The sequence below is a fragment of the Eleutherodactylus coqui genome, chromosome 2, assembly GCF_035609145.1.
Source record: "Eleutherodactylus coqui strain aEleCoq1 chromosome 2, aEleCoq1.hap1, whole genome shotgun sequence".
Taxonomy (NCBI): Eukaryota; Metazoa; Chordata; class Amphibia; order Anura; family Eleutherodactylidae; genus Eleutherodactylus; species Eleutherodactylus coqui.
This window is the reverse complement of record NC_089838.1, coordinates 99,700,879-99,718,576: the sequence shown is the minus strand read 5'-3', so window position 1 is coordinate 99,718,576 and position 17,698 is coordinate 99,700,879. Positions and strand designations below refer to the sequence as shown.

Genomic DNA, 17,698 nt, shown 5'->3' with positions numbered 1-17,698 from the left:
TGCAGAAAAGTTCTAACATTATATTGCAAAATTACATGTTATCGCCCCTGCACTCAGCAAGAACTGTTCTATAAGCACTATAACTTAGTTTATGGTGCTTATAGAAGGTGACAGTTTCCCTCTATGAAGAGATATTGTATTATTGAAAGCAACAGAAATAAAAGCACGCACACATGGTTTTCTCTCATATTTAGTCAATGCAAAACCAGTAAGTACATATAAGGTCAAGCCTTCAAAGGGTTGGTAAGCTATATATAGCTGCATTGAATTCCGATTTTCCCTTTGATTTCAGAGAATACGAGACCTGGAGAGTAAGACAGATATTCAGAAGAGACAGATTAAAGACTTAGAGGAAAAGGTTGGTTGTAAAATTTTATATCTTTGTTCTCAATAAAATTATTTTTCTTACCCTTAAGGATACTTGTGGTTATGACTAAGGAGCTTATAGGGTCAGGGCTCTAAACATAAAGAAGCATGAAGTCTAAAACAATGCTTGATGAGCAAGGCTGTACGCAGGACCTGCCACCAGTCATCAACATAGCATGCCAATTGGTGGTTGAACTTGTAGAATAATAATAAACCCAACTCCAAATCACAGCAAAATATACTACATAAAACTGATTTATGAGATTGAAGATGATGTACAAGGACCCTCGACAATAAACTATAGTTTGGATCCACATCTATCTGCTACAATCTATGGAGAAACCTAATTACAAGTGGTCAGTTTCATAGTTCGTAACAAATCAGTGAGCTGTCTAAGGACTTGCTGGGTCCTTTAGAGCGTGATAGTGTATGATCTTTGTAGCAGCACCAACCTGGCTAATAGATGAGGGCCTTGAATGTAGAACCCCCTTCTGTTAACTCTAAATTCTCTAACAGGATATTTGATTATAGTTTTCCTAAACCAAATAATCCCTTTAATTCACTAAACTTAAAGCAACCCTCTGGTCCCAGCATAAAATTTAGTCCTGGGACCCAAAGAGGGGTTATATTATTTGGTGCCCTTCTTTATTCCCACCTTATTCCCACCACACTGTTCATTGGTAATCAGCTACAGCATGCTTCCTTCAGATCGTCCAATCAGAACAGCGTATACTATATTTGACTACCAATGTACAATGAATTAACCGAGTAAAGCCACAGGAACAGGCAGATCACCGGCAGATCATCCAAAGACGCAGAAATTTAAGGGAATTCTCCTGCCCTGCTCCCACCAAATCATGACTAGGAAAGGTTGATATCACATGATCCATCATATAGAGTATTTCTTTATATAGCTAAGGAGACAGCAAAGGTAAAACTTTAAAGGGGTTTTCCCACTACCTAAACTTGCTCCACACCCACTCTGTACTTCCTGGTTGCAGCTGACCAGGCCATGTGACTGCTGCAGCCAATGACTGACTATAGAAAGTCACAGCTATGGTCAGTGATTGGCTGCAGCAGTCACATGTCCTGTTCAGCTGGAAGCAAGAAGGACAGATGGGGCTGTGAAGCAATTTTAGATAGTGGGAAAACCCTTTTAAACTCCTGGACCCAAATGCAAAATCTGTAACAGGGCCCACACCACCACGTGGCATTCTGTTATTATTGGTGTCTTCTTATGTGGTAGAGAGGTATTTGGGCCCTCTCAAGCACCAGAGCCCAAATGCGACCACAACTGCCGCTACTCCTATAGCTACACTTGCTAGACAGATCCAACTCTGTTTTGTTCTCATGCCTGGAGGTTCCTATATAGCCACATTCTCAGCAGCATCTCATGTATTGTAGGTGTTATACTTTTAAGCATTCTAGATATCTACATTAGACAACATTGCCAAAATGAACTTATTAACAGGTAGCAATGGATTAGTCAGTGACTTGTGAATAGTAACTCTTATGTGTTAAAATTATTCTCATTTCTATGTCACATTTTTACTATTTTGCTTTTTCCTCTGCAGTTCCTTTTTCTATTCTTGTTCTTTTCTCTCGCCTTCATTCTTTGGCCTTGATATTAATGTTACCTCTTGATCAGGTAAGAGCTATTCTTTCGTCTTTCCTAACACTCACTCAATACTCCACCCTGCAGGTAGCATACTGGTAGAAGAGAGGGAGTTGAGCAGAATGATATATACACTCTTTGTAAAAAAAAAAAAGAAATCCCACCCCTAGAAGGAGTTGACGTTTTGCTGCAAAACTCAGCATGCAGTTACATCTCAGGCAGACATACAAATGATTAGAGTTGTGACATGTTTAGATGAACGGTCTTGCCACCCTTGACCTATAAAAAGGCTCTTGAAGGCTCCTTGTGTGTAGTGGACCTCATTTTCCGCTCATGCAGAGCTTGTTGACCACTAGACGCCTCTACAACTAGATGTCTTACCTGGACCGTTCTGACCAGACTGTTAGAAGGTGTTGGGACCAGTGGATGCCTGACAGCACACACAATGTGGTGACCGGGCTCAGGACACCCTCGACAGACCAACAACTCCAACTCTTTCATTGTCCATTATCCAGAGACAGGTGGCACCATCGTTACAGATCCCTGCGTCTGTCAGAACCATTTTCAGGCACTTGGCTGAAGGACATTTGGTCTAACGGTGCCCATTATGTATACTGCCTCTGACACCCACCGTTGCCTTCACTTTCAATAGTGTTGTGAAAGACAAAACTGGACTGTTACAGGGTGTCTTCAGTGACAAATCCAGGTTTAGTTTGGGCACCAACAACAGCTGTGTTCATGTCTCGAGACCTAGGGGTGAGAGCCTCAATCCTGCCTTTGCTGTGAAGCGACACACTGCCCCCACTGCTGGTGTGAAGGTCTGGGGGCCATTGCATATGTCAGTCAGTCATAACTAGAGATGAGCGAGCACCAAAATGCTCGGGTGCTCGTTACTCGAGACGAACTTTTCGCGATGCTTGAGGGTTCGTTTCGAATAACGAACCCCATTGAAGTCAATGGGCGACCCGAGCATTTTTGTATATCGCCGATGCTCGCTAAGGTTTTCGTTTGTGAAAATCTGGGCAATTCAAGAAAGTGATGGGAACGACACAGCCACAGAGGGTTGGCACGGCTAGGCAGCGACCCTCTTTAAAAGGGGCGGGGCGATAGTCCACAATGCTGTACAGAAGCAATGAGAAATCCAATCCTGTGCCACCTCCATCTGGAGCTGCACACGTGGGCATAGCAATGGGGAACCTATGTGCCACACACTATTCATTCTGTCAAGGTGTCTGCATGCCCCAGTCAGACCGCGGTTTTTTATAAATAGTCACAGGCAGGTACAACTCCGCCATGGGAATTCCGTGTGCACCCACAGCATGGGTGGCTCCCTGGAACCCACAAGCTGTACATAAATGTATCCCATTGCAGTGCCCTGGACAGCAGAGCTAACGTCAGATTAAATGCATGTGGGCTTCGGCCCACACTGCATGCCCCAACCTGACCAGGGTTTTTAATTCATAGACACAGGCAGGTACAACTCCCTATTGTGAAGTCCCTGTGGACCGACAGCATGGGTGGGTGCCAGGAAGCCACCGGCGGTACATAAATATATCCCATTGCATTGCCCATCACAGCTGAGGTAATGTCATGTTTAATGCAGGTAGGCTTCGGCCCACACTGCATGCCCTAGTCAGACTGGGGTTCTTTAAAAGTGGACACATGTAGTTACAACTCCCTGTGGACCCACAGCATGGGTGGGTGCCAGGAAGCCACCGGCGGTACATAAATATATCCCATTGCATTGCCCATCACAGCTGAGGTAATGTCATGTTTAATGCAGGTGGGCTTCGGCCCACACTGCATGCCCCAGTCAGACTGGGGTTCTTTAGAAGTGGACACATGCAGTTACAACTCCCTGTGGACCCACAGCATGGGTGGCTCCCTGGAACCCACCGGCGGTACATAAATATATCCCATTGCATTGCCCAACACAGCTGATGTAACGTCAGCTGTAATGCAGGTGGGCTAACAATTAATTGGATTACACTGTAGGCGAGGGCCCCCAAAAATTGGTGTACCAACAGTACTAATGTACCTGAGAAAAATTGCCCATGCCCAACCAAGAGGGCAGGTGAAACCCATTAATCGCTTTGGTTAATGTAATAATGTGGCTTAATTGGTAACTAGGCCTGGAGGCAACGCAGTAAAACTAAAAATTGGTTGAGGTGAAAGTTTCAACGCTTTAATGAGCATTGAAACGTATAAAAATTGTTTAGAAAAATTATATGACTGAGCCTTGTGGGCCTAAGAAAAATTGCCCGTTCGGCGTGATTATGTGAGGTTTCAGGAGGAGGAGCAGGAGGAGGAGGAGGAATATTATACACAGATTGATGAAGCAAAAAGGTCCCCGTTTTGGATGGTGATAGAGAACGATGCTTCCATCCGTGGGTGCAGCCTACGTATTGTTTAGGTATCGCTGCTGTCCGCTGGTGGAGAAGAGAAGTCTGGGGAAATCCAGGCTTTGTTCATCTTGATGAGTGTAAGCCTGTCGGCACTGTCGGTTGACAGGTGGGTACGCTTATCCGTGATGATTCCCCCAGCCACACTAAACACACTCTCTGACAAGACGCTAGCCGCAGGACAAGCAAGCACCTCCAGGGCATACAGCGCGAGTTCAGGCCACGTGTCCAGCTTCCACACCCAGTAGTTGTAGGGGGCAAAGGCGTCACCGAGGACGGTCGTGCGATCGGCTACGTACTCCCTCACCATCCTTTTGCAGTGCTCCCGCCAACTCAGCCTTGATTGGGGACCGGTGACACAGTCTTGCTGGGGAGCCAGAAAGCTGGCAAAGGCCTTGGATAATGGTCCCCTGCCTGCGCTGTACATGCTGCCTGATCTCTGCGCCTCCCCTGCTACCTGGGCCGCGGAAATGCGCCTTCGGCCACTAGCGCTGTCGGATGGGAAGTTTACCATCAGTTTGTCCACCAGCGCCCTGTGGTATAGCATCATTCTCGAACCCCTTTCCTCTTCGGGAATGAGAGTGGAAAGGCTCTCCTTATACCGTGGGTCGAGCAGTATGTACACCCAGTAATCCGTAGTGGCCAGAATGCGTGTAACGCGAGGGTCACGAGAAAGGCATCCTAACATGAAGTCAGCCATGTGTGCCAGGGTACCTGTACGCAACACATGGCTGTCCTCACTCGGAAGATCACTTTCAGGATCCTCCTCCTCCTCCTCTGGCCATACACGCTGAAAGGATGACAGGCAAGCAGCATGTGTACCCTCAGCAGTGGGCCAAGCTGTCTCTTCCCCCTCCTCCTCATGCTCCTCCCCCTCCTCCTCCTCCTCCTCCTCCTCCTCCTCCTCCTCTGGCCATACACGCTGAAAGGATGACAGGCAAGCAGCATCTGTACCCTCATCAGTGGGCCAAGCTGTCTCTTCCCCCTCCTCCTCATGCTCCTCCCCCTCCTCCTCCTCCTCCTCCTCCTCCTCTGGCCATACACGCTGAAAGGATGACAGGCAAGCAGCATCTGTATCCTCATCAGTGGGCCAAGCTGTCTCTTCCCCCTCCTCCTCATGCTCCTCCCCCTGCTCCTCCTCCTCAACGCGCTGAGATATAGACAGGAGGGTGCTCTGACTATCCAGCGACATACTGTCTTCCCCCGCCTCCGTTTCCGAGTGCAAAGCGTCTGCCTTTATGCTTTGCAGGGAACTTCTCAAGAGGCATAGCAGAGGAATGGTGACGCTAATGATTGCAGCATCGCCGCTCACCATCTGGGTAGACTCCTCAAAGTTTCCAAGGACCTGGCAGATGGCTGCCAACCAGGCCCACTCTTCTGTAAATAATTGAGGAGGCTGACTCCCACTATGCCGCCCATGTTGGAGTTGGTATTCCGCAATAGCTCTACGCTGCTCATAAAGCCTGGCCAACATGTGGAGCGTAGAGTTCCACTGTGTGGGCACGTCGCACAGCAATCGGTGCACTGGCAGATTAAACCGATGTTGCAGGGTCCGTAGGGTGGCAGCGTCCGTCTTGGAGTTGCGGAAATGTGCGCTGACCCGGCGCACCTTTCCGAGCAGGCATGACAAGTGTGGGTAGCTTTTCAGAAAGCGCTGAACCACCAAATTAAAGACATGGGCCAGGCATGGCACGTGCGTGAGGCTGCCGAGCTGCAGAGCCGCCACCAGGTTACGGCCGTTGTCACACACGACCATGCCCGGTTGGAGGCTCAGCGGCGCAAGCCAGCGGTCGGTCTGCTCTGTCAGACCCTGCAGCAGTTCGTGGGCCGTCTGACTCTTCTTTCCTAAGCTGAGTAGTATCAGCACGGCCTGCTGACGCTTGCCCACCGCTGTGCTGCCACGCTGCGCGACATCGACTGCTGGCGACGTGCTGCTGCTGACACATCTTGATTGCGAGACAGAGGTTGCGTAGGAGGAGGAGGAGGGTGGTTTAGTGGAGGAAGCATACACTGCCGCAGATACCACCACCGAGCTGGGGCACGCAATTCGGGGGGTGGGTAGGACGTGAGCGGTCCCAGGCTCTGACTCTGTCCCAGCCTCCACTAAATTCACCCAATGTGCCGTCAGGGAGATATAGTGGCCCTGCCCGCCTGTGCTTGTCCACGTGTCGGTTGTTAAGTGGACCTTGGCAGTAACCGCGTTGGTGAGGGCGCGTACAATGTTGCGGGAGACGTGGTCGTGCAGGCCTGGGACGGCACATCGGGAAAAGTAGTGTCGACTGGGAACCGAGTAGAGCGGGGCCGCCGCCGCCATCATGCTTTTGAAAGCCTCCGTTTCCACAAGCCTATACGGCAGCATCTCCAGGCTGATCAATTTGGCAATGTGCACGTTTAACGCTTGAGCGTGCGGGTGCGTGCCGGCGTACTTGCGCTTGCGCTCAAACAGTGGCGCTAACGACGTCTGGACGCTGCGCTGAGAGACATTGCTGGATGGGGCCGAGGACAGCGGAGATGAGGGTGTGGGTGCAGGCCAGGAGACGGTAGTGCCTGTGTCCTCAGAGGGGGGTTGGATCTCAGTGGCAGGTTGGGGCACAGGGGGAGAGGCAGTGGTGCAAACCGGAGGCGGTGAACGGGCATCGTCCCACCTTGTGGGGTGCTTGGCCATCATATGCCTGCGCATGCTGGTGGTGGTGCCTCCCCAGCTGATCTTGGCGCGACAAAGGTTGCACACCACTGTTCGTCGGTCGTCAGGCGTCTCTGTGCAAAACTGCCACACAGTAGAGCACCTTGACCTCTGCAGGGTGACATTGCGCGAGGGGGCGCTTTGGGAAACAATTGGTGGATTATTCGGTCTGGCCCTGCCTCTACCCCTGGCCACCGCACTGGCTCGGCCTGTTCCCACACCCTGACTTGGGCCTCCGCGTCCTAGCCCGCGTCCACGTCCTCTAGGCCTACCCCTACCCCTCAGCATGGTGTATTACCAGTAGTGCAGAAACAGAACGCTGTAATTAAATGTGCCGCTTATTGGCCTGTGGTTGGAGGCTGACTTCGCTTACGGAACGCCAGGAAATAATTTTGCGCAAGCCTGCTGTAACACTTAGCTGGCTGCGTATGAATTTGGAGAACTACTACACCCAGCACAGACCCAGAACACTGAGGACACTCACAGGCAGCCCAAATAGATTTTTTTCCCCAAATTTTTTTGCAAAGGCCCACTGCCTATATTCAATCAATATGTCTTCTGTCCCTGCCTAAGCGCTTCTGGCCCTGGAGTATGTCACAGAACTGCAGAGTGTTGCACTGTGAACTGCAATACAGCGGTGATTTCACAGCCCAGACAGAGCCAGGAAATAATTTTGCGCAAGCCTGCTGTAACACTTAGCTGGCTGCGTATGAATTTGGAGAACTACTACACCCAGCACAGACCCAGAACACTGAGGACAGTCACAGGCAGCCCAAATAGACTTTTTTCCACAAATTTTTTTGCAAAGGCCCACTGCCTATATTCAATCAATAATATGTCTTCTGTCCCTGCCTAAGCGCTTCTGGCCCTGGAGTATTACTGCAGGGCGCAATGCTCTGCACGGCCGATATACCAAAAAAAAAAAAATGTGCAACACTCCTAAAAGCAGCCTCCACAGTACTGCACACGGTTAGATGTGGCCCTAAGAAGGACCGTTGGGGTTCTTGAAGCCTAAAATACTCCTAACGCTCTCCCTATAGCAGCTCCAACAAGATAGCACTTTCCCTGAGCTATGTCAGAACGCATCTGTGGCGAGCCGCGGGAGGGGCTGATTTTTATACTCGGGTGACACCTGATCTCCCCAGCCACTCACTGCAGGGGGGTGGTATAGGGCTTGAACGTCGCAGGGGGAAGTTGTAATGCCTTCCCTGTCTTTCAATTGGCCAGAAAAGCGCGCTAACGTCTCAGAGATGAAAGTGAAAGTAACCCGAACATCGCGTGGTACTCGTTATGAGTAACGAGCATCTCGAACACGCTAATACTCGAACGAGTATCAAGCTCGGACGAGTACGTTCGCTCATCTCTAGTCATAACCTACTGTAGTAGTGGTACAAGGGACAATGACAGCTCAGTGATGTGTTCAGGACATCCTGCAGCCACATGTGTTCCTCTTATGGCTGCTTTCAAGAGGCGTTTTCCAGGAGGAAAAGGCTCGGCTGCACACAACAAGGGTGTCATAGGAATGTCTTCACACTTCCGTGGCTGCCCGTTTGTGAGATTTATTGCCAATAGAACATGTATGGGGCCATCTGGAACTCTAATTTCAACAGTCTACAAGTTTGCACAATCTAGAGGCTCAGTTACAACAAATGTGGAGTGATATGCCACACAATACCATACAGAACCTGTATGCCTACATGCCCCCTGTATCACATCTTGCATCCAAGCTAGAGGCAATACAACAGGGTACTAGAGCCTCCACGCCTCCCGTATCACATCTTGTATCCAAGCTAGAGGCAGTACAACAGGGTGCTAGAGCCTCCATGCCCACCCGTATCACCTCTTGCATCCAAGATAGAGGCGGTACAACAAGGTACTAGAGCCTCCATGCATGCCCATATCAGATCTTGTATTGAAGCTAGAGGCGGTACAACAGGGTATTAGAGACTCCATGCTCTCCCGTATCACATTTTGTATCCAAACTAGAGATGGTACAACAGGGTACTAGAGCCTCTATGCCCCCCGTATCACATCTTGTATCCAAGCTAAAGGTGGTACAACAGGGTACTAGAGCCTTCCTTCACATCTTCAATTTTCCATAGTAAATTATCCTTTTGCTCTGATATTGTAATTGCTTACCTATATCAATGTTACAATCACACAGAGAAAGTTTCATTCCATCCTGACAACTCCTTCCAGGAGAGGGATTTATTTTGACAATGAGTGTAGTTTTGTAGGAAATGATTCAGTCTAACATTTCAATTCCTTCTGGGCTTAAGAGTCCATTGGGCAGTCTCACTCAGTGATTGTCAACTAGTTGTATATGCAGAACCATGTGGGGAAGGCTGATTATCTCTTAATGGATTGCCCACTGGACTCCTAAATCCACAATGACAAGGGATTTAAATTATTTAAACACAAGTTTTACTGAATCTTTTCCTACAAAACTATATATAAATCTGTTCAGTTCTCTTCTGCTCTATAACCGCACGTTCAACCTGACAGATTCTCTTTATGCTGCTAACATTGACGTATGTAACTTAAAACTAAACAAAGTTGAGACACATGTGACTTTGTGTCCCCTGCATGTTTGTCCCAACCTGTTGTGTACTTTTGGTACCAGGAATGTCATAACATTACTAGAGCTTGGTATCAAAGTAACAACCATGTCACTGGCAGAGTAATAGCTACAATATATCAGTTGGTCATATGTTCAATTAGCTTTTTCAATTTTAGTGGCTCAAGACCCTTGAAAAGTTAAAAAACTCTAGGGAACATTTTCTGCTTGAGGTAGCAGTTAGAGGGGTTATCCCAAAATTGACTTTTCACTCGATTGCGATAACTCTGATCGGTAGGGGTCTAACCACTGAGACTCCTACTGATTCTGAGAACATGGTTCCCTTGTCCCCCTTTCCGGTGTTGGTGTACTATGTCTACACCGGAATTATGGGTGAAGACATGGGTTGGCGGCCCTGAGTTCCAGGTGACACCCACAGCATCCATCTCACAGCTGACGTCCCCTGCAGCCATTGCTGGACCTGGTGTCAGCCTCCATGTCACCCCTGTATCCGTTCCCCTGGTGTCAGCACCAATGCCGGCCTCTCCAGCCTGTAGTGTTGTGTCCTCGCCACCGGCCTCCTCCTCAGCGAGACATGCTTGCATCCCCGCTCCTGTGGCCCACTGGGTGATACACAGCAGGGGCTCAACTGCTGCTGCCACTGGGACCATGATGGAGGCTGTACACCACGAGGAGAAGGCATGAATGAGGAGGATGATGGAGGCTGTACCCCACCGGAAAGCCGCTGCCGCTACTCTTCACGTTTCGCCGGGAAGGTGTGTCTGCGGCAGCCAATCGCCAGCTTTGGCCATCACATGGGCATTTCCTAGAAATGAAGCTGGTCAACCCATGTTTCCACCCATACTTCCTGTGGAGACATGGTACACTAATCTCCCCCTTTCCTCCTCATTGTGAGCTCACTGCACCCTCCCTCACAATGATGAGTAGCTTGAATGGAGCAGCAGTTTTGCATGCGCAGTGTTGCTCCATTCATCTTCAATGGGACTGCTGGAGATACTCATTAAGTCCCTTTCCTCCCATGAGAACGAGCATGCATGGAGAAAACCCAGAGGGAATACATCATGAAACCTGTCAGTAGACCAGACAGGAATCCTGAAGAGAATCCTATACAGCGCACATGCTCTAACACCAGACAAACGCTATGCCTATTAGTTTATAGTGTTTAGTTTTAGTGCCTTCTTTGCATTGCACTGCTCCATTTCTTTTAAACACTATATGGACAGCTAATAATACATCTCTTTGTCTGCTTTGGTTTCAGAATTGTAGGAAATATGGATGAACCCTTGCAAAAAGATCAATGCTTCCATATTTGCAGAGATGAGATTGCTGCTTACACCTGTACTGCAGTGACAGACACAAGGCCTTGGAATTCAAAGCCATTGTTCCTTATCCGCCGTGTTATGTTGCGGTGTGACCGGTGTGACGTCACAGTATACATGCTGCACTTAGTGGAAATGGAAGTGCTTATTCTGAAAGAGAACATATGTCCTGAAGAGGAACAACAAGTCAATAGAAGAACGCATCTTGGGCACAGAACCAAAGCTAATGAGAAACAATCTACTCCCTGCTGTGCAGGGGAACTATATTAATGTAACACCATATATCCAATGAAAGAATTAGGAAAACATAAGCTGCAAATGGACAAAGCTGGAGACGTGTCCCCATCCCTCCCAGGTTATTTACAATAAAATATTCATTGATTACCGTCTGGTTTACTTAATACGGGGATGCTGTCCGTCTCAACTCAGGAATAGTGACAAGTAAAATGTAACTATAGCACGGAGGGTGAGCGGGAGGATTAACCTGTATAACACTGAAGACTTGTTGGGCATCCTTTTTTTTATCCCAGCATGTTAAGCATAAGGAACAAAGGCGTATACCTGTCAGCATTGTGTGGGCAATCTATATTAGGTTGTATTGAAGGCTTTGGATTGTTTGTCAATAGGCATAGTGATATGACTGTGTATTGATGTGTCAAAAACAAAATCAAACTGTATACAAATGGTAATGATCAACTATGCATCTGTGATGATACAACTATATTATCATGTGGTGGATCAATGTGTACATATGGCCTTATGGTACTGTGTAGAAAAATTAACCTACATTTGGAATTTGACATGTTGAGTAAAGTTAGTTATCAAAATAAGTTACCGTATTTTTCTGACTTAAAGATGCAGTTTTCAGCTAAAAAAAAACTTGCTGAAAAGTGTCTGCGCTTTATCATCCAGGGGCAGGGGGGTCTGATAGCTCCAGAGACCCCTGACCGCTTCTATAATGATCCGGCAGTGCGCTGATACAGCAGCTGCACAGTCCTTCCTCTTGCTACCTGATCAGGACAGGAGCAGTCCTCTCCAGCAGATAACACTCACATATCTCCCCAGGGGTGCAGGTCCCCCTATTTTACCCCGACCCACGTCACAGGCCTCTCACTAGCCAAGCCAAGATCCTACTGCACACTGATGAGGGTCAAAACCCCCGAAACAGCTGTCTGTGTATGGATTCTGGTTTGGTTTTCAATTCCCAATCGTTGCTCTACAGACGTGTATAATGGGTCAAGCATTGATTTGAAGGAATGTTGCCTTCCAATAGGTGGCACTGCAGAGGTATTGTTCCATCTTCCTTATTTGCATATTACCCAGAGGAGCACGGATGGCCTTACAAGTCTCCTCACTCACCTTCTTGGTGCTCTCCCTAATGAGAGATATTACACCCCCTTGAACACTTTCTGTAAACACTGGGGCAGACAAGAGCAAATATTGAAGATCTTGCAGTAGTGGTAGGACTTTTGATGATGTTATAACCATGTGACCATGAGCTTTGTGACCAGGAAGCAGCTAGAGGGGGTCATGTACATGGGGGTTTAGTGTTAATAAAATCAGTGTTTAAGGGTCCTTTTAGATGAGCCAATTCTTCTTTGAACGAGCGAGCGATGTCACCACTTACTCAATAGCACTCAGGTCCAATACGGGACCTGAACAATTGCTGTTTAAACCAAATGGTAAGTGGACGAGCCAATGATGATTTTTTATTCCTGCAGAAACTGAACGATGAACGAGAAGCGACCAATTTTCATCTGTCGTTCAGTCATTGCTCGTGTTTGGATTGAATGATATCATTCACTTTTGCTCACAAATTTTTGAACAATATTCGTTCCATCTAAACGCAGCATTACATGCCAGCTGCATATATGTGTGTTTGTGTGCATGCAGCAGAGCTGTGTGTGTGTATGTATGAAGCAGAGCTGTATGTGAATGCTGCAAAGCTGTGTGTGTGTATGAAGCAGAGGTGTGTATGCCCCAGAGCTATGTGTGTACAATGGGTGTGCAGCAGTGCTGTGTGTGTGTATCATGTGAACTCATGTGATTGCACCATTATTTGAAAGGACACACTAATTTCAATAGGAGCTGACTTTTCACTGTTAACCCCCTTTTCTATACTAGAGCACTAAATTTAATGACAGTAACCCTCTACTTTGTTAGGCCCCCAGGCGCGTCTTATACTCTGGTGCATCTTATAGTCCGAAAAATACAGTAATTTTGGCAAATCATATGATAATAGAAGGTGTATTGGAGTAGCCCGACTGTTGTTTGATGTCTACTGTATGGGTAAACATGGATCGGTCCTGTTGAATTTTAACATGCCAACCCTTTGTTCCCCAGGAGGTAATCAGCAGCAGAGGTACCTGCCACCTCTCCCTATGGCAATAAATATGCACATTTGCTAATCTGAGCATGCATGTTTATGTGGAAATTCGGGGAGGTAGCTGTTATATGCTTCAGACAACGGCTATTTAGTGTATGGTCAGCGTAAGTTCGAAATGGCAATTTGCAGTGCCTTATGCCTAAAATCTCAGAGCCTACTGTATACTCCATATACTGTGCTGGAGACACGCAATGTATACCCATGAATGCATACATAGTCCTGATAGCAGGGAGGGTTATTGTGGGGAGCCTGTTCCTTTTGCTTTAGGAAGGGGCATTGTACATAGACAATTCTGAAAGCAAATGCTTCTTACATATAGCAATACATGTTATTAATTGTAAATGGCCATTCATTTAAACTGTGCTCAGAAACTTTGACTATTCCTAGAGTTAACTTACATACTGTATATAGAAAAATCCTGGAAACATCAATGTGCTTCGAGAAATACCATTACCTTCACATTTAGTAGACTTAATACTGCTAAATATTCTACACTTTGTAAAATATCATTTATTATATGAAAAATGAACTCAGTCACAACCTACAAACCAAGTAATATACAACTCATCTGGCGGAAATGTCCATGACAGCCATGATGTGTCACATACCATTCAGGGTAGACAAACCTTGACTACATTTTAGGTTTTTTTTAGATTTTATAGAACAAAACTTGTACAGACGACCACAATTTCTACTTAGAACTACAAAAAAAACCAAAATCTTCCAGAAAAGAAAACCAGTAAACTCAACCAGCCCAGTATTAGGGGTGATGGCCCCAAAAAAGACTGATGCTATTCATGCTTTGTGCAATACTAGATTGTCTAGTGAGACTCACAATCCCCTATCACTGTTCTTGTGTCCTCCATGAGGCTGGGAACAACATTTTGTAAAGGGACTGCTGAAGTTTGTGGAAGTCCGTTCATTCTTGTACAAGCTGTATATAAAGCATTCATGCACTTTTTTTGTTGCACTCGTGACTCTTCCAATGAAAGTGAAGTCCACTTAAGAATCAAGGTGAAGTAAGCATGCCGGTGTACTCACTGAGGAAGGGGTCTAGAAGAAAAAAAGCATGAAGTGTAGAATGCTAATGAATAGTTCATGGACCATGGTGTCCATATTTGCAAGCTTGTAAAATAATAAGCCACTGGAAGATTTCATGGAAGCTGGACATTTTATTTGTAAAGCATTGATAGTTGTGGGACATTAACCAATCCACGATGACCATTGGGTTTTCCAATGAGTAGACATCGTTATCCATGGAAGCTCTCAAGTCTATACAAGCATCCAGTCAATGTTCACAGAACTGAAACCACAGTAATTATACTGCCGGCCGGTCCACATGTTGTATTTGTGACAAAAATAAGAATGTACAGAGTTCTATAACTGGTGTATATAGTAGGATACGTTACTGTAGCCTATACAAGTGTACTTCCTGTTATTAAGGAGATGACTGAATGGGTTTGTCCTGCATATTAAACTGTAAAGTTTTGTTTTCTACCATACAACTCGGACAACAATGATATATTCTGTCTTTTTATGATTTACGTTTTGTACACTAAACCTTCTGATTGTCAGCACACTCTTTTATTGAATTGGAGGGTTTGTGTTATCGGATTTGTACCTGAAGTATTATATACATTTTTTTATGTGACCAAAATGGGAGCCAAGATGGGCCCAGATATTTTACCTTTCCCACCAGGATTGGCCATAGGGGTGTGCAGTAGCTGGTCCTACAGAGCGGATGCCACACATAGCTTGGCACCCAAGGTTTGCTAGCACTGTGAGTCACACTATTACTTGTATGGCATCATTTAGACATTGTAATGCTGTACTGCATACAGTACTGTACAAAGGTTTTAGGCAGGTGCTGAAAAAATGCTGGAAAGTAGGAATGCTTTTAAAAATAGATGTGTTAATAGTTTATTTTTGTCAATTAACAAAATGCAAAGTGACTGGACAAAAGAGAAATCTAAATCACATCCATTTGGTGGGACTACGCTTTGCCTTAAAAACAGCACAGTTTTTGAAGGAACTCGGCGGGAAGTGATGTTGAGATCAGGGCTCTGTGGGGCCATATCATCACTTCCAGGACTCCTTGTTCTTCTTTATACTAAGTATATTTATTAATAACATTGGCTGTATGTTTGGGGTTGTTGTTCTGCTGTAGAATAAATCTGGAGTCAATCAGATGCCTCTCTGATAGTACCGCATGATGGGTAAGTATCTGCCTGTATTTCTCAGCCATGAGGACACCAGTAATCCTCACCCAATTCCCAAATCCATTTGATAAAATGCAAATCCATAGTTGCCAGCAAACTTCACCATGCGTCACTGTTGTCTGCAGACACTCTTTATTGTACTACCCTCCCCCATGCCTTACTGCTGCCTGTTACAGCCAAATATTTCACATTTTAATTCAGTCCAGAACAGCTACTCTAATATATCTGCACCCCAGTTTCTATATTTTCATGCATAGTTGGGTCACTTGGCCTTGTTTCTACATTGAAGGCATGGCTTTTTGGCTGCAATTCTTTCCTAAAGACAACTTCTGGTCCGACATTTCCGAACAGTAGATGGTGTACGTGGGTCCCACTGGTTTCTGCCAGTTCTGAGCTGATGTCACTGCTGGGCATTTTTCAGTTTTGAAGAGAAGTAAGCATGATGTGTCTTAGATCTGCTGCCCTATGTTTCCTTGGCCGACCACTGTGTCTACGGTCCTCAACATTGGCCTTTTCTTTGTGATTCTTTAAAAGAGCTTGAACAGCACATCATGAAACCCCAGCCTGCTTTGATATCTTTGCATGGGAGACACCTTGCTGCTCTAGTATAACTACCTTGTGTCTTGTTGCTATGCTCAGTCTTGTCATTGTGTATGACCTGTGACATGGAACTGTCTTCCACAATCTCACCTTTTTAGCAGAGTCAGACTGTTCCTTGCTCAGTCTTAAGTCTCCTACACAGCTGTTTCTGTTTCAGTTAATGACTATGTTTCAACCTACATATGAAAATGTTGACTATCACCTGTTGGGTATAATAAGTTAGTCATACACCTGACTGTAATCCTACAAAATCCTTGAATTTCTGTAAGTGTACCTAGAAGAATGAAACGAGTTGACCAAGTTATGTAAAAGACATCTCAACGGATCTCCCATTGTGTAAAATAACAAAGCAGCTGATACTCAGCTCTCCTTGCTCGTCCGCCACTGGCTGCTCAGAGTCTTTGCTGTGCTGTATGTTTACAGGCTGCAGTCAGCCGGAGAGTCAGCATCAGCATTGGCTGCGGCAGCTTGTTTGGAGACAGCTCAGGCTGACTGCTGCCTGTAAAGATGATGTCAGCAGGGAGACCCGGATCTGCTGGCGGGGAATGAGCAGGGAGCGATGAGAAGTGAGTATCAGCTGTTTTGTTACTTTACACCACAGGAGACCCGTTGAGATGCTCTTTACATAACTTAATGCTGTTTTGGAGGTAAAAGCAAATATTAATTTTGATTTAGATTTCTCCCTTGTTTATTCACATTGCATTTTGTTAATTTGCAAAAATAAACTACAATATTAACACTTCTATTTTTGAAAGCATTCTTACTTTGCAGCATTTTTTCCAAACTTGCCTAAAACCTTTGCACAGTACTGTATATAGCGCTGGTTTTATATATGCTGGTACTATGGTTATTCATACACTATATGGCAAAGCATCATGCAATATGGAAGGGGGGGTATCAACATAAGGTACCATATAAGGAACCACCAATCTAAGTGGCCAGCCCTGCAGCCACCTATACTAAGTATTCATCCACATACAGTATGTATATACAAAAATATACTTGCAAATATAATTGTAAAATCCATCCCCAGAAGAAGTTGTCGGAATGGAATGAAACTTTCTCAGTATGATTGTATCATTGATATAAGTGATTACAATCTCAGAGCAAAAGGATAATTTATTGTGGAAAACTGAACACTTGATTACTGCCTCTAGCTTGGATACAAGATGTGATACAGGCGAGCATGGAGGCTATATTACCCAGTTGGGCCATCACTGGCTTGGATGCAAGATATGGTACAGGCGGGCATGGATGCTCTAATACCCTGTTGTACCACCTCTAGCCTGGATACTAGATGTGATACAGGGGGAATGGAAGCTCTATTACCCTGTTGTACCGCCTCTAGATTGGATGCAAGATATGATACGGTTGGGGAATGGAGGCTCTAGTACCCTGTTGGGTCGTCACTAGCTTGGATGCAAGATATGATATGGGCAGGCATGGAGGCTCTAGTACCCTGTTGTACCGCCTCTAGCTTGGATACAAGATGTGATACGGGCAGGCATGGAGGCTCTAGTACCCTGTTGT

The 17,698-nt window shown here is 46.1% G+C and overlaps 1 protein-coding gene across 1 annotated transcript in view; it reads left to right on the top strand.

The window, feature by feature from the left end:
- JAKMIP2 (janus kinase and microtubule interacting protein 2) overlaps positions 1 to 11,623 on the top strand; it is a 111,232-nt gene extending 99,609 nt beyond the window's left edge. Inside the window, exons 21-22 of the mRNA XM_066591266.1 lie at positions 293 to 358; positions 10,903 to 11,623. Coding sequence (XP_066447363.1) covers positions 293 to 358; positions 10,903 to 10,923 — 87 coding nt within the window. The 3' untranslated portion in view covers positions 10,924 to 11,623. The remainder of the gene's footprint in view (positions 1 to 292; positions 359 to 10,902) is intronic.
- The last annotated feature ends 6,075 nt before the right edge of the window (positions 11,624 to 17,698 follow it).